Source organism: Phoenix dactylifera, chromosome 2 (assembly GCF_009389715.1).
Source record: "Phoenix dactylifera cultivar Barhee BC4 chromosome 2, palm_55x_up_171113_PBpolish2nd_filt_p, whole genome shotgun sequence".
NCBI lineage: Eukaryota > Viridiplantae > Streptophyta > Magnoliopsida > Arecales > Arecaceae > Phoenix > Phoenix dactylifera.
In genome coordinates this window covers 9,744,570-9,763,944 of record NC_052393.1, presented here as the reverse complement: position 1 = coordinate 9,763,944, position 19,375 = coordinate 9,744,570, and the positions used below count along the sequence as shown (strand labels likewise).

At 39.8% G+C, this 19,375-nt stretch overlaps 2 protein-coding genes across 6 annotated transcripts in view; one reads left to right on the top strand and one right to left on the bottom strand.

The window, feature by feature from the left end:
* LOC103716559 (structural maintenance of chromosomes protein 6B) overlaps positions 1–12,061 on the top strand; it is a 56,150-nt gene extending 44,089 nt beyond the window's left edge. For 3 of the 5 annotated variants that reach the window (XM_039120645.1, XM_039120638.1, XM_039120648.1), the window contains 8 exons: positions 4,597–4,733; positions 4,826–4,928; positions 10,654–10,733; positions 10,848–10,926; positions 11,075–11,132; positions 11,454–11,551; positions 11,641–11,735; positions 11,844–12,042. In XM_039120645.1, coding sequence (XP_038976573.1) covers positions 4,597–4,733; positions 4,826–4,928; positions 10,654–10,733; positions 10,848–10,926; positions 11,075–11,132; positions 11,454–11,551; positions 11,641–11,735; positions 11,844–11,901 — 708 coding nt within the window. In that variant the 3' untranslated portion in view covers positions 11,902–12,042. Of the gene's footprint in view, positions 1–4,596; positions 4,734–4,825; positions 4,929–10,653; positions 10,734–10,847; positions 10,927–11,074; positions 11,133–11,453; positions 11,552–11,640; positions 11,736–11,785 lie in introns of all 5 variants that reach the window. The other 2 variants (XM_039120629.1, XM_039120634.1) reach the window with 2 other exon arrangements.
* A 2,582-nt stretch (positions 12,062–14,643) lies between these two features.
* LOC103716569 (expansin-B18-like) lies at positions 14,644–17,541 on the bottom strand. The gene is made up of 4 exons (XM_039115427.1): positions 17,303–17,541; positions 17,068–17,180; positions 16,754–16,947; positions 14,644–15,780 (listed from the first exon to the last, which is right to left on the bottom strand). The coding sequence occupies exons 1-4, from the start codon at positions 17,508–17,510 to the stop codon at positions 15,444–15,446; spliced, it is 852 nt and encodes a 283-aa protein (XP_038971355.1). The 5' UTR covers positions 17,511–17,541; the 3' UTR covers positions 14,644–15,443.
* Positions 17,542–19,375: the final 1,834 nt, after the last annotated feature.

The window sequence follows — 19,375 nt, the reverse complement described above, 5'->3', positions numbered from 1 at the left end:
AGGCCTGTCAACGAGCCGAGCCGAGCCCGAGCTTGTGGAGGCTCGGGCTCGGCTCGTTTCACAGAACTCGGGCTCGGGCTCGGGCTCGGGCTCGGTACCGAGCTCTGTATTGAGCTCGAGCTCGGGCTTGTTTGGTAAAAGAAAAGCTCGGGCTTGGGCTCGTAAAGCTCGTTTCGAGCTCGGGCTCGAGCCCCATAACAAAAATCTACATTAAATACCACAAATGAGGCTCTTACATCATTAAAATGAGGCCCATTTTCTTGGTCTCACTGTTGTGGCTCGAGCTCGTTTGGGCTCGTGAGCTGCTCGGGCTCGAGCTCGGGCTCGAGCTCGAATTTAAACGAGCCTCATTTTAGGCTCGGGCTCGAGCTCGTTTGACTAACGAGCCGAGCCCGAGCCGAGCTTTTAACGGGCCGAGCCCAAGCCGAGCCCGAGCAGCTCGGCTCGTTAACAGGCCTAGGTACGGGGCTACGGGGCTTGCATCGACCCGAATATGAATTTCATACTAGTTCCGACCTGGTATGGTCACCTTGTACTAAGCGGTTCGGGGTAATATGATAGTCCATGGTCTCAAGTGCTACCCTATGCCAGACTAATTCTAGCTCTTGACATTGGCTTGTATTAACTCCTTTCTTTTTAATTTTAATTTAGAATTTTTTGTTCTATTTTTGTTCTAGGACAATGGTACAGAATGCCATGTGCCATGTCTGTCTGCCTTGTACTAGCATCAGTTAAATCCTCGAAATAAATTAAGCTTCTTTAGCAATTAAACTGTTCGTTTCTTTTCTCAGTAATATAGTTGCATTTGAGGATAAGCTGATGAGGTTGAAAAAATCAATAAGGATGATATGATCATTGTGTTGAAAGAATTACATGTCTTCTCAAGAAATAACCTAAATGGAGTCAAATTTTAGATAGAGCAGGCAAAGGTTAATGATCATCCATGGAAATTGCGAGAAATGATTTGATTGAGCTAGCATTAATTACATTAGGCTTTTATAGGATGCAACAATGCACAACTTTTTGGACATGCCCCAGTGCATGATTTATGCCAGATGCTATGGTTATTTATTCTTATTTAACTTTATTGCCCTTCAACTTTGAATCTTAGTTAACCTTAAAAATGTGGTCTTCTGGATATGGGATGAATAAGAAAAAATGCACCCACAATTTGCGATCATTAAACAAAATTAAGGACAAGTGGTGAAAATCTTTTAGTACCCTTTTTTAAGATTGGATGATTAAAACACCAAAAGGTTTTGTAGAGGTACCACAAACAATGCTTTAAAAGACTAGCTAGATCTTTTGTCCAAATAAGGTATATGCTTCCTTGGAGACCTCTTGCTTGACTGCCAAACTAGAGGAACTATGTACTTCTAGGTATCTACATATCGTGCTTTAGACGAACTTTTCCCTTAAATTTCTTTACTCGAGGACTTGTTCTTTTTTAGCCATTTTGACAATGTCTGTCAATCTTGGGGTGGGGGAGTGCGGAGAGTATGGTTTGAAATATCTAGTGGTTGGGCAGTACCTCTCAATATGTACCATACAAGGCCTTCTCAATACAAGGAAGCTTTACTTGGAAAAAACTGTCCAAGCTCTGGATAGCTTGAATTGAGCATGGATTGATTGGTTTGGGGACTGATTAAAGTCAGTTCTCTTTGAACCAATATCGAAATGCTCTTAAACCAAGTAGTATGCCTGAATACCTCTTCGGAAGTGGGTAAAAGGTTGATTCTCTCTTATTCTTCACCATTTGAAGGCGGAAACAAGAGAGGAGGTACAAACTTCTACATGGGCTTTTCATACTGGATTGACCAATCTACAATCATTTTTGCACGAATAATAAGCATATGCTACCAACAATTGATCCACAATCAATGTGATTTTGGCACGCTCAAAGCCAAGGCCCAAAATTATCATAAATTTCATATTAGTTATCTTTAAATAATGTTGTTAAATCACACAAAATGAGAAAATAGATTGATGCATGATAAGAAATAAAGTGAATGCTCTAAGAAAGTGCATGCAAAAAACTTTCATTTTAGTGCATGCTATAAAAAATTTGAAAATATAAAAATTGATTAAAAATATGCATAAGTAAGCTAATGCCGAGTATGTGGTCATTAATGATAGTAATGATCATTTGAATGATTTTGGATTGCAAGTATTGCTATTGTTAAATCTTGTTAATTGCTAATTTAAACTTGTATGTCCTTTAAATGTATATTAGATTGCAAGTAATGTGATGTTATGTAATTATTTATGCATGTTAATTACTTCAATATACACAAAAATTCCTAACTCAATACTCCTATCTTAGTTCTTGCAAAAGGATAGCATTTAGATAAAAATATATAATAAAAAGCCAAAACCGTAGTTTAGATGTCAGAAAAAGCCGAGTGTTCAGGGCATACCTTTGTGTACCCATTGATACCCTTTGTTGGTACGATCCTCGGTGCGGCATGCACCATAGCCACCCTTGGCCGATAAGGTACCAATCCTTGATATTTCGAATATTTTGGTAGAGAGTTACAAGAGATTGGTTTAAGGGTTGCGCAAAAGAAGCTTGAGCCTTTGTAGTCGAAATCTATCTAGGGTAAAGGCACCTTCTTTGAGATCTTCCTGGAATCTTGAATCCGCACCTGCTTCTTGAGCGCTTCCTTTCTAAAAGTGTTTCTAAAATATTTGCTTCCCCAAACATGCACCTATGCCCACTCCCCAGTCTGCAAAGTAAGGGTTGGACTGGTGATAAAGGATGGAAGGTAGTTTGGATGGCGAGGGTTGAGTTGAGGGTAGCATGGGACTTGGGGCTAGGAAGGTTGAGGGTTGGTACAAGTTGTAGGCTCATTAAGGGTGGCAAGAAGTTGGGAAAAGGAGGTCAGGTAGGTCACAGGAAGGAGGGTGACTTAAGGGGGGGAGAGGATGATGAATGGAGCATATGACCTCACTTCACAATAAATAGGTTAAATTGGTTTAGCTTATCAATCTAGTTTGGAACAAAAAGGACATTTCTGTTGATGATCTGTTCGATTCCAAAAGTTTTGCTGCGCCTCTTCTTCGACAGGAAAAGAGCATGATAGTTGCTCTTAAGCAAGGATATGAAGTCAAAAGGACCGATTAAGCTAGTATTATACCTAATAAGTGATAACACTTGTTGATTGTACTAGCTATTTGATAATTTAAAATGATTTCCATAATGCATATATTTTGTTGTAATTGGCTGTACAAGAGGCCTTATTATTAATTCAATAGCTACTACTCAATATGAAGATCATAACCATCCAAAAGTATACTGAACAAATGGAAAATTGCCAAATATTCATGTAAGATTAACTCTAGCAAATTTAACTTTTCATAGTTTTAAAGCATTATGCAAGATGTCTCTTCAAGATACGACAACGATGTGTAGATGTGTATTTTTATGTGAGAAAGGGCACCACATCACTTAAATTGTGGTCCTTAAACATATAGGTCTTTAACTAAATGAAATAGACTAAAAGTTTAGCATAAACTTACCTTTATCAAGAAATTTAATTAGGCTGAAAAAAGGGAAAAATCTATGTATGAAAAGCCCAGTCTATACAACATCTTTCTTTTCCATTTCATGAGAGCCCGTAGCTGGATTTGGTCCCTTTATGCTGCAATTGCTAGCTGCCACCTTTTATATCATCTTTAAAATCCTAAAAAAACTAGATAACATGTCCTTTTAAAATGTAACTACATAATTATTTATTCCATTGCTCCACTATGACCTATGCATCATGGATTCAAAATACAAAAACAGCCTCTCTGCACGTTAGGGTAAGGCCACATACATCTTACCCTCCTCAGATCTTGTATTGGCGAGAGCCTCGTGCATTAGGATGCCCTCTTTTTTTATCTTGATAGCTTGTCCTTGATATCCTAAAAAATTTTATCCATCTGTTATATAGAAAGATTCAAGAATCTCGCTTGTACAACATCTCTGAAACTCAAGTCTAAGTAGATCTGCTAAGAAATTCAATTTTGGAAGAACAAGACATGGATATTGTGAATTTCTATTGCTGGTAAAATTTGAGTACTCAAGGAGTTTAAATTTTTTCAGCACTCCAACTCAAATGTGCTCATGTTTTGTTTTGAATCACTAGTTTGATCCCCAAATATATACCATCATTCACACTCTTATTTTATGACAATATTCTATGATAGGACATGGTTAACTGCGAGGTGTGATTATTGTACTAATGTAGGACAACCACATAAAAATCCACCTTCCAGCAGATGATAATTAAACAAAAGTAAGAACCATTGCAAAAGTTGAATGCTTATCGAGTGACAATCGTAGAACACAGGCTGCACCTAAAGTGAAATTTAGACTTTCATGCTTAAAGTTGTCCTAGTGCTGCCGAAACCGGTTGACAGGTTATAAAAAACAATTTATAGAAGGATCTTGGTACGCCATAAATAATCTACTTCTTTGTTAATTTTGATATTTTTATTTCTATATCATGTATCATAATTTTAATTTTATATTTGGTACTAAAATAATTGTTGCTTCCACAATTTATGATTGCCACATGTTTCAACTTATTCGAAAGTACTTCAAATCTCCAGGAAAACTTTAGGAAGGCTTCTATCATATGTCTTGAGTGTGAAATGGAAGCTTTAGGAGGCTGTGCTGGGTATACTCCAGAGCAACTAAGTGCCCGATTAAACAGATTGAGGCAGAGGCTTCAGCATGAGAGCCAGAGGTCTAGTTCAGTTGCATGATATTCTTTTTGCAGTATCATTAATCTATGACGATTTGGAAAAGATTATTTCATTGAGTGTGTTTGCCTTGCAGGTACAATGAATCTATTGATGATCTTAGAGCAATGTATGATAAAAAGGAGCGCAAAATTCTAAAGAAACAGAATACCTATGCAACTTTCCGTGAGAAGTTAAATGTAAGTTCTGATTTATGTAGTAGCAATACGAGTATTGTCAAGTTTTTCTTACCAGTGCTATTTCTGGAAGCTTTTTATCTGAGAATTATTAATCAGATAGGCTTTGAACTTGTCAAAAAAAGTTTAAGATTACGGGTCCTAATGTGTTTGCACGCCTTGCACTCCCTTTCAAATGTGTTCTTTTTCCTAGATGTCGTATCAAGTTGGTGTCTGATGCTTTTTTCTGTTATCATGCAATGGTGCAGTAATTGTTACGGAAGGGAACTACTTGACATGTTTGTGAAATCACATTTTTATGTGTATGCATATCAAAGGGAGCAAATAGCTGAAAGTTAGTGAGCAAGGATCTGAGAAAATTACCTACTTCTAATATTACTAACAGGGAGCTTGCTTTTGGTATATTACCACCTTGAGTTGCACTTTTACTCCCACAAATTCCATTGATCATTCTATTTGTGTTGACCTTCTACTTATTGCACCATTAGATCTCTTGTAGTTCTACTTATCTGAGAATTATTAATCAGATAGGCTTTGAACTTGTCAAAAAAAGTTTAAGATTACGGGTCCTAATGTGTTTGCACGCCTTGCACTCCCTTTCAAATGTGTTCTTTTTCCTAGATGTCGTATCAAGTTGGTGTCTGATGCTTTTTTCTGTTATCATGCAATGGTGCAGTAATTGTTATGGAAGGGAACTACTTGATATGTTTGTGAAATCACATTTTTATGTGTATGCATATCAAAGGGAGCAAATAGATGAAAGTTAGTGAGCAAGGATCTGAGAAAATTACCTACTTCTAATATTACTAACAGGGAGCTTGCTTGTGGTGTATTACCACCTTGAGTTGCACTTTTACTCCCACAAATTCCATTGATCATTCTATTTGTGTTGACCTTCTACTTATTGCACCATTAGATCTCTTGTAATTCTAGTAACCTAATAGTGTGTAATTGTTTGTTTGCAATGTTATAATTTTATAGCCATTAATACTTATAAGTGCTACTTAAAGTCGTTCCAGCCATGATGTGCTTCGCTGCTTCAGTTATATATTACTATAAGATTATCAGACATGAAGAAAAGTAAGGAAGGATTCCTGGCTACCTTATAGACTGCTTGGTTAATTTGTTATTTTCTATGTTAAGGGTTATGCTTTATATTTGGATTTTGGGGTAAATTATAAGTCAACAAGACCAAAATGCTAATTGTTCAACATTGTAAGATGATTTTTGTGTAAGAGGGGAGGATTGATTTATTGTTGCATACATCATTTTACGAAATCCGATCCATTTGTGTGCTAGTCTTTACTGCTGAAATGGCATGAAGTGCTAAATGTTCATTCAAAGCCTCCACTTGTTTTACCCCACCTTCTATTGTTTATTGATGGCTTGGCTTTTTTCAAGCATGATGACGCAATGTGTTAAGCATATTATGAAATAATATTTGATCTTTGTTAGAAGTAGATAGAGGGTACATGGTTCATTTAGAGGGTCGCAATTCCTTTGATTAGATGGTTGAAACTTTTTTGAGTACTTAGATGGTAGTGATAGTGGAAATATACTTTTATGAACATTAATCACATAAGGATTTAGAGAATTGATCTGAAGTAGGTGGGATGAGTCTTTTTGATTATTTGCTCATAGAGGGAAAAATGAGCCTAGATGAGTACCTATGCTCCCAAGGCTCAGGTAATCATGTGAAATGGATGCCAAGCTTCAGAACAAATGTTCAAGTTGGCTTGTTGTTAACTGAACAAGCTAATCATTGAGCCAAGCTTGAGCTTTTGCTTATTTTTTGTAGGCCCGTAGCTTTTAGTTTTCATTCGTTTCAACTTGAGCTTTTAATGAAGTTTAAGCTTGACCATTTTGCTAATTAAGCAAATTCAATCAAGTATGCCAAAATCCAAGCTTGAGCTTGATTCGGGGGCATTGTCTGACTCACCATGAACCAATCTAGCCACTTCAGGTTGGTCTGGATAAGCTTTAGGAGAAAGATTCACGACATCCAAGACTCAATTGAGCACCGAAATTTTGAGAAGCGATAACTTATAATCTAGAAAGAATTTGGTGATGCGACTGAATGTGTAATTGATATAGGAATCAAGACCTAGCTTTTGGCAAAATTTGAGAATTTTAAAATATTTTTACTATTTTTAGTAATTTGTATCCTCTTTAATTTGCTGGACTTTACTAGAATAAAATGAGAGATGTTTTCATCCTCTTTGACTAGAAGAAGAAAGACCTAAATAAAATGTGGACCTCTGTAGAATAAACGTCGACCTATCATCGACCAATCTTGCCACTTTGAATAGGTCCAAACAAGTGGTTGGAGCAAAATATGTCGTATCATCTAGGACTCAATCAGGTATTGAAACTTTGGAAAGTCATAAATTCTAATTCGGGAAGAATTTGATGATGCGATTAAAGGTAATTGATATAGATATCACAATCTACTTCGAGCCAAATTGGAGGATTTTTGAAATATTTTATCATTTTCCAGTAATTTGTATCCTTTTCTGATTAGAAGAGGAATCTACCTTGATTTGGGCTAGACTTCACTAGTATAAAAAGATGGATATTTTCATCCTCTTCTAACTAGAAGAATATTCCAACAGCTAAAGAAAGTGGACCTAATAGTAGAGAACTTGTATCTTCTCTTTTTTTGGTACAACGACGGCTCAAACGCGACGGGTATGAGTGCAGCCAACAAAATCAGAAAAGAGAAGGTAATACAAAGGATAATGCACCGACACGTCTTTCCAGGTGAAGCCTTCAGAATGGTGAGCCGTGAAGGAGGCCACCCAGTCAGCAGTGCTATTCACTTTCCTATAGACATGTGTGGTTCGATAGAGACCACACTCATCTAAGAGCCTGTGGATGTCGTGGAGCAGTGTCTAAAGCCAGCGCCGTGTCTCCGACCCCGGATCCACTCGATCACCTTGGCTGAGTCTTCCTTGAGAAGAATGCAGTTCGCACCCAGTACACGCCTTGCATAGGTGATGCCTTCCCATGCAGCTCTGAGCTTAGCACTGATTACAGACGTATCGAAGATCCGTCGGCCTCCAGCTGCTATCAATCTGGCATCATGGTCTCTGATGACGAATCCCACACCTTCAATGCTCCCTCCTTCACTACCGTTGAAGTTCACCTTAAGAAAGCTAAGGGGTGGGAGCTCCCAAGAGACCAGCACAGTTCTGGGCACTGTAGGAGCAGAAAGGGGGCTTCAAATTTTTTTGGCCATCCCGAGAGACGACGATGTGGTGGTGCGAATGACCTCCGCCGCATGAAGAAGAGCTCTGTCTGCCACCAACCTCGGATGTGCTCTGTTATCCTCGAAGACTCGGGCATTCCTATCTAGCCAACAGTGATAGACCAGGTAGGCAGCCCTGATCCCTCGCTCCTCAAGGCCAGGTCATCGTGAGGAGATCTCCAGGAAGTGCAGAAAGTCCCCAGTCAACATCCATTGTTGAGGGTCGGCAGGGCATGAGGCGCACCCCCAGATCTGAGCGGCCCGCAGGCATAAATAAGGAAAAACCAACTTAAATAAGGAGGATCAAACTAGTATAAATATTGGGCATATGCCATAGTTTTGGTGGAGGGCAATAGAGGGAGCGAAAGCAAAGAGTATAGACTCTATTTTCCACCATGATATATGCACCACATTTCGTGGATTTTAAAAAAATGGAATTAACAGGGGACCTAAACCCTACTCGCCAATTTCCTATTTTATAATATTCATTTGAGAGATTCAAGTTAAGAAAATTGAAGGAATTTCTTCGTTATCCTGGTGGGCTTACATCCGAAACATTACTCAGGATGGTTTACCAGCTAATCAAGTGATGTTGATCTTTTTCGTTAAGCAACCAGCTAAACAAGTGAAGATGACCTTCATTTGGTGTTGATGCTTTTTGTTTATGCATCTTGTAAAGAAATCAAATCATTATGTGGCATGTAGATTTTGCATACGTATAATGCCTAGGCTGCAGTTATGGCACTAGTAGCTCAGGCTTTAACTGTCGTACCATGCACCAGAGAAGCTGAGTACTGAGGTTTGAGTGGGCAAGTGTTCTATGCTTTTGAGGAAAAAAGAGGTTTTTTTGATGGATATTTAGATGTATATTTTGTTACTCTAGGGGGCTATTACTTGGTCTAGTGGTAAAAGGCTTCAGCTCACAAGCACAATACATGGCTACATGTCTTAGGGCAGCGGCCCCTTTCCAAGCTGATGAGTACTGAATCTCAGATGAAGTCAAAGCATCTACTCAGGGATGAAGATGTTGCATGCTGCAATGTAAAGACTTGAATAAGATCTTTCAGATTTCATAAAATAGTTTCTAGTTTTTTCCCTTCTTGGAGGCAAGGTACTACTGCACAGGTATTGGTTAGAAGTTTTGGATGTGAATTCTTTTAAACTATGTCGAGAAAGAAAATTATTTTAACGGAGGATGAGTGTGCAAGATATCATGTTTCTCATGAGGGGTTGATGCAAGATCCGTCGAACTAGTACCGGGACCTGTACTGAAAAGCCGACGGGTCGGTACCGTACCGACATAGTATGCTAGGGCGTGCCATTCCGTACTGGCACGCCTAATTTTTTTTTGTAGTTTTTCAAGTTGATTTAATTAGTAATCAATCTTTTGAACTTTTTCAATGATTTTAAGTCTAATTTGATGTTTTTGGATGTTTCCATGATTCCAGTTTAACCTAAATGATGTATCTTGTTGTTTTAAAATGATTTAAAACATGAAATGCTTAGTGAGATATTGCATGCTACAAGAAATATAACATTTTCAAATCAAGCAGTGAGGTAAAAAATATAAAATAATACAATCAATTACATATATTTAAAGTACAACATACATACCAATATCTAAAATCTTGTCGAGTGGCAATGTCTCTCGTAGATATCCATATCATTAGCATAGTCCGGAGGCATGTCAGCCCACCTTTCTAACCAAGCGGCGGTGTAATCTTTCTTTATTTTGTAAATTTTGAGTTATTTTTTCAAGCAAAAAAAATAGACGAAATGAGATAGGAGAGAGGAAGCGCGCCTTATTTAGGTTTGGATCTTTCTTCAATCGCGCTGAATTGGTGTGATTTCGCAAATTAGGGGGAAGGAGTTATTTAGCCATAAGACGACTAAACAAACTTCATAAAAAAACTGTTGGGGACCTTCCCACTTCTTTTTAATAAAAAAAACAGAGGAAGATGGGACCTGGTTTCGAACCGGGTCGACTTGATGCGAACCAGATGGTTCCCACCGAGTTCGAACGGAACCAGCCGGTTTCGAAAGGTTTCGGCCGGTTTGTTTCGGTTCGGGCTTTTTCCGGCCGGTTCTGATAGCTTCAAAACCTGTTACGGCCGGTTCGGGGCCGAAACCGATTCCAATAGGCGAACCGACCTAGTTTTCCATTGGGTTGGCTCGGTATGGTTCGGCCTACGTTGGGCTGATGACTTGTGCTGCAATGGTTGCTTAATTCTGCAGAGTGGAGCTTTTGCTATCCTTTTGTTGCTTTGTTGTCTTCGTGCCTTTTTTTTGAGCTTTCTGCCTCCTTGCCTTCTTGTCAGAGTACACAAATGCATGCCCCTTTGAAAATAAGTACTATTCTTCTCCATGTTCATTTATTATCTTTTTTCTAGTGATCTTATTCATTCACTTGTCTGTGAGATAATGATGTGTCTTACCTTGCAGTGTACTTGATTATATAACTAAATGTTATTTTATTGGTAGGCATGCCAGAAGGCACTTGATTTGCGCTGGAGCAAATTCCAGAGAAATGCAAATCTTTTAAAACGACAACTAACTTGGCAGTATGTGCAATTTGCTTGTCAATATTTTATTCACTGGTTCTTATCTATCTGAGAGCGGTGTGGTGGATTGGTTTTCATGACAGTTCAGTTAACGTTGCTTTATTTGTTAATCAGGTTCAATGGACATTTGAGGAAGAAAGGTATAAGTGGGCACATTAAGGTAGATTATGAACAGAAGGTTTTATCTGTGGAGGTGAGCAATTTAATTATCATGTAAAGAATCCTTCTCAATCTGCGTAATATCTGTTTCTGAGATGGAGGTCATTGGTGCTACTCGAGCTGCCAGAATTTTTTTTAATAGTTACTAGGGGGAAATATAATTTTGTTCCTTTCTCGTACAGGTAAAGATGCCTCAGGATGCATCTGGCAACAGTGTTCGGGATACTAGAGGGCTTTCAGGTTCCTAGATTTTTCTGTTTTCAATTGATTGTGTAATTGCTACTTTGTTTTTGGTGTCTTGACTGGTAATAATGCCAAAATCTGCCATATGCTTCTCTTTATCCTTTCTCCCAGCATAATTGTTTTCAAATCCTTTTCTAATTGATCAGTTTTTTTTTTTTCTTTTGTACAATAGTTGGGTTTTTCGTATAATAATAGTTGTTGAGCATTGATTGTATCATATGATCATTTACAGTTGTTTTTTGAACACATCAATCTTATGTTGCTTTCATGCAGAGTGTCAAGATCATCTGGTTTACTGTGATCTCATTGTTTTATCAGGTGGGGAGCGCTCCTTTTCCACTCTCTGCTTCGCATTAGCTCTTCATGAGATGACAGAAGCACCATTTCGAGCCATGGATGAGTTTGATGTGTTTATGGTGAGTGAATACTGAGATCTGCCCTTTCATTCTGAGATCTGTATTATACAGATAGACCGTATTATCTTAAAATCTTATTTGGTTTCTAGGATGCTGTTAGTCGAAAGATCAGCTTAGATACTCTTGTGGATTTTGCGGTGGCACAAGGATCACAATGGATATTCATCACCCCGCATGATATCAGGTGATAAGTATACAGTTCTAATGTTTTATACGATCCATTTTCTGTTACAGGGATTTTTTACATGGCCGCAGTAGATTGATTTTTTTTTCTCGCTACCATGGTTTCCAGCATGGTTAAGCCTGGGGAGAGGATCAGGAAGCAGCAAATGGCAGCACCTCGTGGGTAAGCGACTGTATTATAACATTAAGCATTAACACCAAACTTGATCAGAACAATTTGTCTTTTTGTAACATTAGTCAGTGAAATGCCAGCAGCCATCTGTCGCCTCAGGGCATCATCCTGGGGACGTTAAGATGCCTTTCGAAAAGGTTTCCCTATTATTGCCATCTCCAGTTTCATTTCCGCTTCACTTGAACTCGATGAGCCCTGCAATTATGTCCAATGGAAAACAAAACTAAAAATAAATCATCATCATCATATGATGATGATGATGATGATGATGGAGAAGAGTTTTTAGTGATTGTGGTTTAAGATCGGGCTTGCTAGGTTTCTCAACTCAATAAACTGGAATAATAATAATAACTCATAGCTGTTGAAATTGTTAATGAGCTGGATTTTTTATATTAAAATTTAAAAATAAAAATATTTCTGGAATAAAACAATTTGCTCCGCTTCTTCATCTTCGCGCCCTCCTTGTTACCCACCCTTCTTGCTGGCATCCTACGTCTCACCGCTGACCGACCGTGAAACAGCCATCCACAGTTCCTTTTCCGCACCTCAGCTTGGGTGGTAGCGTACGTTATTAAGAGCTGGATTTTTTTTATTAAATAGTTGGAACGATTAGAAAGTGTTTTTTGGAATGGATTAATTCTCTCTTTGCTTCCATCCTTTTTGGCACCCAACAACTCATAAAGACTGTGATGCTACCATCTAGGCCTGTTAACGAAACGAGCTGCGCCCGAGCCTTCCGCTCGGTAGTTGGTACCGAGCTCTGTATTGGGCTCAAGCTCGGGTTTGCTTTGCAAAGAAAAGGCTCGGATTTGAGCTCGTAAAGCTCGTTTTAATTACGAGGGCTCGGGCTCGAGCTCGATAACAAGAATTCAGTATACATTAAACACCACAGTCAGTATAAATTATTGACAAAATTCACCAAACATTTTTTTGTGTGGGCGCAGAAAGGTTTTAGAGATAGAACATTATGAAGAAAGAGGTAAAAAAAGGAAGAAAAATACCTATTCTTCTTCTCCGCGATCTCCCTTGTAGCGTCGCTTCTAGGCTCGTTAACGAGTCGAGCCGAGCTCGAGCCTGAGCCTGGGAGGCTCAGAGCGGCTCTCGGCACATAACAAAATAGAAAGAGAGAATACTGGGGGGGGGGGGGGGGGCCGGGAGAGGAGAGGGGGGAGACTCAAAAAGGGTCTAGGCAGTATTAAGTCACTAGCCCAAACGGGCTTGTGAGATGCTCAGGCTCGAGCTTGGGTTTAAACGGGCCTCATTTTGGGCTCGGGCTCGAGCTTGTTTGACTAATGAGCCGAGCTTTTATCGGGCCGAGCCCGAGCCGAGTCCGAGCAGCTCAGCTCGTTAACAGGCCTATTGCCATCCGCTGTTTTTGGGTGGTAACGTTATTAAACACCACCTTGTAGAAGAGAGGGAGAAGGAACCTAGCCCATGGGGCGGTTTTTAGTCGCAGTTCTGAATCAAGGGGGCTGATGCGAGTGAGATGAAGTGGGGGACATGGCTATGGGAAGGATGGGGATGGCCACAAGTAAAAAAGAAGGGGATGGCAAAGAAACCGGAGAAGAAAAATTTGTGCGATTGGGTTTTAGGGGGGCTGGAATTAGGTTTGGATGGGTCAGTTTTCGGTTGGGCTGGGGATAGGAAGTTCATTCCCAACTGGGTTTGGACTAAGGCTCGGCCTTATCTCAAGTACTGGCCTAACGCCAGTCTCGAAGTCTAGGCCAACTCGAGGGTCCCCTGAATCGGCCATCCAGTCCCAATCGTCTCTCCTCGATCCTCTTTCTCCCTCTCACTCTCCCCGTCCGTCACCCCTTCATATGATACCATAAGGGCTCGTTTGGTTCGCGGGAAGTATTTTCCCTTCTAGGAATATGATTCCTGGGAATCAGATTCCTAGGAAGAGGATACCTAGGAAAGCACTTTTGGCATGTTTGGTTAACCATGGGAAAGTGACAAATTTCCAAAGTGCTTATGTTTGGTTGACCATCCACTTTCCTAGGAAAGTTATGTATAATTCCTATTATGCCCTTAATAAAAATTAGGTCTTTAATGCCTCTTTAATGCTTCTTTAATGCTGAAGGGTCTTTTTGGGAAAAAATAAAAAAAGAGTGATTCCCACCTCATGGGAAAGTAACTTTCCCATGTTCCTCATGGGAAAGACTTTCCCATGAAATGTGGGAATCATATTCCCATGGGAATACAACTTTCCCATCTCTCTCCTTTGAAAACTCCAACCAAACAAGAGGCATTTAATTACTTTCCCGTTGACCACACTTTTCCCCCTCCCTTTCCTGCGAACCAAACGAGCCCTAAAGCTCTATCGTGATATAATATCTTGCGATATCCTTGCAATCAACGATCAATTGAGAATGAAGGCAGCATCTAGGTGATGGCCTCCATGTGAAATGATCTGAGCGTGTTAACTTTTCCTTGGCAACAATTCATATATAGTTATGTTTTCTTTGGTAAGTAGCTTTGTAGGCCCAAGATAACAAGAGCCATGTAGCTTCGACGAGAATAAAATCTCAGCACTCTCTTGTGGCAATCCACGATGAGCATGGCTTTACAATCATAAAAGATACAACAAATCTAGGCGGATGTATGAACTTAATTTTACACATAATCATATGGCTTGTTTATCAAAACTTGAAAGATCTTTCCCCATTATATTCCTAGAGAAACATTGCACGCAATTGAGATTGGTCGTTTTCGCCGCCCTACCTATTGATGACAGGGTTGCAAGAAGTGCAAATTTGATGGTAACATTGGCTGCAACTTGTGGTAAAATTAAAAAGAAAATGTTCTCCCCCCCAAAACGTCAATATTCAACTCACCAATTTTTTGTGAACCGTGAAGGGCATAGTTGGTATTTTGGTCCCAGCTTGACAACTGAAAAGAGAGCAGTAAAAGCCGGGTTTTCCATCATTTCCGGAGAGGTTATTGACTTGTAACCAGCATAATGAATGAATGTTTATCTAATACCTAGATATGTCAAAAATTCAGGTCTTAACATAAATTCAAGACAATTAAGTCTAATTAATTCGGTTGTGTCTAGTTTAGGAAGTTCGGTTCGCCAGCTAAATCGCAATGCCCATCTGTGAGGTGCCCATTTGTGTCGATGAGATGGACGCCATTCCTACCCTACATGGCATATCTCTTAGCTGGTTGCAGTCGGCAACTGGATTTATTTTTTTGATGAAATGGGAGGTTTCAGGTCACCCAGTGAGTGTTATTAAAGGTAAAGAGCATAGCCTTTGATCTCTTTTTCACTATATTGTTTACAGACAACTTTTTATTTTTAAATTCTTCGTCAAGAATTGGCAAGCAAATAACATTTGAATCACATTGTAACAAATTGGATTGCGGAGGGGAGAACACACCCGCCTCCTCTTCACTCCACATCCAGTTTTATTTCTGAAGCTGGAATTAACACCATACTACCAAGGGTCTAACACAACCACCTTCAGACCCTAACACAGCCATTACATAGTAAAATAGTAATAATATATCCTTATAGTCCCCAAGTTAAGAGTACTAGGCATTGTAGTTGATCACAGACCTATAGGTCGCACCCGGCTGCCACCCCACCGGAATCACATTAGTAGCTACAAGGGTCTTGCCGGACTTGTCTGATGTCAACCGGAATGAGAAAGGTGCTTCCAATGCCGAGCCTGAGTCCAACCTCCAAACAGCACCCCATGAATGCTGCATAGGGAGCCATGCATCGGATTCCGGCGATCCTTGCTTGAGATCGACTGCTGCAAGATCTCCATCTCCATCTTCGTACAAGATATGAACAGCAAGGTAGTTGGTGTTCGAGCCTGCGTCCACCTGGAAGGCGATATCAACACCGGGATAGTTGCAGTCCACTCTGGAAAGCCACATCAGGAGCTTGGTTAGCGTCATATTATCTTTTTGGGATTTAACTGAAGTAAATGCAATTCTAGGATAAAGTCGAAGGTTTGAAAGCACAGCAAAGAAAGAGATGGGGAAACTCGATCGGTTAATTGGACTCGAGAGAGTCATATATTCTCTTTTGCATACGTTGGATGAGTCATCAATTTGATCGCTCAAGAGAGTTGTGTGTTCTCTTTACATGCAATACAAGACCCTAAAAATTCTTAGAAATATTTGATTGATCTAAATATCAACAATTATTTTTTGTTTGAATTCCATATAGGCTTAGATTTTCTAATAATAATGAAAAATATCTAGATATTATAGACTCAATAATGGCAAATATATAGAAAATAAATAGGAGAATAACGCTATCAAAATAGTCATCCAATATTCCATATTGTTAGAATCAATCATGCCAAGCCATTTAGTCTTCAAAATGTACGTATTATAAATTAACACAAAAATGAGAGACACTAAAACGTCATGCATTTTGTTTGAACTTGGCTGAGTTATAGGTTTGACTCATTTTCCAACCTTGCATTTTGTTGCACTTACCAGAATAGTTACTCCAAACGTCATGCATGCTTGGACTTCAAAGTTAGCATTCAAAGCATGCCATCCTTTCATAAGCTATATGCCAAGCCATTTAGTCTTCAAAATGTACGTATTATAAATTAACACAAAAAGGAGAGACACTAAAACGTCATGCATTTTGTTTGAACTTGGCTGAGTTATAGGTTTGACTCATTTTCCAACCTTGCATTTTGTTGCACTTACCAGAATAGTTACTCCAAACGTCATGCATGCTTGGACTTCAAAGTTAGCATTCAAAGCATGCCATCCTTTCATAAGCTATATGCCAACCTTGCTTATTAGTTTTGGGCACTTCTCTTCTCCCATTCATCATAGTGATTCTACGTACATGCGTTGCATGGGAACTCTACCTGGCGTAAAGTACTTGGAGCACTCCGGCATTGCGAAGCTGATCAGCTTGGCCAGGTAATGCCATGGCCCCAAACGCGGTACCGCTCATGTCGAAGTGGACGGGCTCCGCAAGGCATGCACCGCCGGGGCACTCGTCCGTTATCACGAGCGTGGCCGGGTTCCCCGAGCACGCATCGTTTTCTGTGCACTTCACCTGATGTTTAAATGATGTCATGGGATGGTTAGATCCGAAAGTGCATGGGGAGCAAGTGGTGCAAAAAGGCCTTTAGTAAATGTGTCGTCGGTGAGCATTTAATAGCTCTGCATGTCACACCTGATAGCAAGCACCACATCCATTGCCTGACATGAAGATTGAAGGATTTCCAGCTGCTATCATGGATGAGAATGGAGGGTTCTCCACTGCATCTCCATACCCGCATGCACCACCTACATGCACAGTAGAAGACATGTGCTCATGCCATACTAAAATATAACGCATTAATTCATGCATGATGCTGTCATATATCATCTATCTTTTGGAAAGAATCCATGCATGCATGCAGTAGTACCATTGCTTCCAGCACCATTAGGACTTCCATACCAGGTGGCTCCAGCCGGGGACCAACTTGAAGTGGCGGTGGAGGAGGATAAAGTAAAGTTTCTGGGGTTGAAACCATTGCAAGAGTTGAGGAGAGAGAGGAACGCTAGCAAAGCAATGAAAGATGAGAAAGAAGAGAAGGATCGAGGAAGTGAGATGGTCATCATGGTCGCTGCCATAAAGTTGGGAGATCCTCACGAGAGATGAGGAACTGGTTGGGTTTCGTCGTTTCGAAAGGAGTGTTGAGGGAGTATTTATAGAGCGACCATAAATTTCTTTTTTTTTTTTGGTCAAAAATAAATTTCTTTCTTTTTTTTTAGGGGTCAAAAATAAATTTCTTTCTTTCTTTTTTTTGGTCAAAAATAAATTTCTTTCTTTTTTTAGGGGTCAAAAATAAATTTCTTTCTTTTTTTTTTTGGTCAAAAATAAATTTCTTCCTTTCTTTCCGACGCGTATGCCATAAATTTTGGACCGGCTAGCTTTCTTCATTTTACTGACATGGCCTAAGAGCTAGACTAGAACAATTTTTTTTACGATTAATTTATTGGTTCGATGTGATAGAAGACTCTGGGTTTGTCTCCATCCTATGCGAATGCTTTGAGTGTGCGAGGGACAAGAAATTAATGATTTCCCAACGAGTCATGCAATTTTCACGCTTTTATGCCCAATTTCCACGTTCAACAACTTGGAGCTGTCGCTGACACGCAACAAAGTAACAGAGCACGAGTTTTGAGGCGGTCGGTCCGTTAACTTCCTGAATCTCGGTTCGTTGAAAGCGAGGGGCCTCCCGTTAACCGAGCCGTTGATGGTGGCTCCTGGCCGTTGAACTCCACGCACGGGGCAGAGCCAAGTTGCGTCAGCACCCGATCGGACGGCTCGGATCGGATCCCTGATGAAATGACCTACGACTGGAGCCGCAATCTTTGGCAAGGTTTCAGGTTTTTATCCCCCTCCGCCCATTCATCTAGCAGCAAGACCTGGGACCTTGAGCTCTCTTGCAAGCAAGCGGCCGATGGTGAACGTACTTAGTCTTAATCGTATATCGACCTTAATTTTCCTCATCATGTATTCATGCGTGAGAAGTGACAATTACTTAAAAGCTTCTATTGTAACTTATCCAGAAAAAATAAAAAACTTAAATTATCATGTACCTCTAGCTGCATGAGGAGTTCTTTTATAGTTTATATCTAACAAGATTACCGGCCATGGACATATAATAACGGAATAGTAATAAAAGACTGCTCTTTTTATCATAATTTAAATAATTTTATTTTATTTCTTCTATGATTGAGTTCGATTGGTTGCATGTCGACGGCTTTAGATGGGTTTTTTATTTTTTATGTAAAATTTTTAATAATAGAGTTATAGAGTATGGATACAGAGTTCCAACTCAGAATCTCTGCTCTGATATCATGTTAAAATCACCACTTATTCTAAAAACTTAAGTTTATAAGATGAGGTAGATTTATTTATATATTTTATATTTTTTGATAAAAGAGATAAAACATTCGCTGCATCATAAAAGACTTGCACCGAGTGGTGCACACATGCTTAGCGATAAAATCCGCCGCTTGATTGCCCTCACGAAAAGCATGGGAGCGGGTGAAATACTCCATTCTCGAGCAGATCATCCTGATTTGCTTGAGAGCAGGATGAATGGAAGAACCCTCACCATTGATCGAATTGATGACTGTCATGGAATAATAGCCTTCAAGCTCAATCCGTCGTTCTGAATAAGATTTACTGCCATAATTTCTGCTTCGGGAACAGACGAGGTGTAAACCGGAATCGATGCTGCAAGTAGCACTTTACATTCATGATCACCAGAAAACTTGGACCAGCCTTGTTGGAGCTAACCGATCCATTAAACTTGGCCTGGTTGGTTGTGAAAGATCTCTTCATTTCTTTCTTTCCGCAAAATATAAAGCAGACAAGCGGCGTTTGATCTCCACCAGCTCCGACGGTTTTTGAAACAGTCACATCATTCTTAATTTTATTCACGAGGTTAGGGATGCAAACGGACCGGGCTGGGTTGTGGATATAC

What these genes read in the sequence shown, in the direction of transcription:
- LOC103716569 (XM_039115427.1), bottom strand. Translation starts at nt 17,510, where the DNA reads ATGGCAGCGACCATGATGACCATCTCACTTCCTCGATCCTTCTCTTCT. An exon ending in TAATGGTGCTGGAAGCAATG is followed by an intron (nt 17,181 to 17,302) that starts GTACTACTGCAT and finishes CTGTGCATGTAG; the next exon opens with GTGGTGCATGCGGGTATGGA. An exon ending in CTCCAAGTACTTTACGCCAG is followed by an intron (nt 15,781 to 16,753) that starts GTAGAGTTCCCA and finishes GTGGCTTTCCAG; the next exon opens with AGTGGACTGCAACTATCCCG.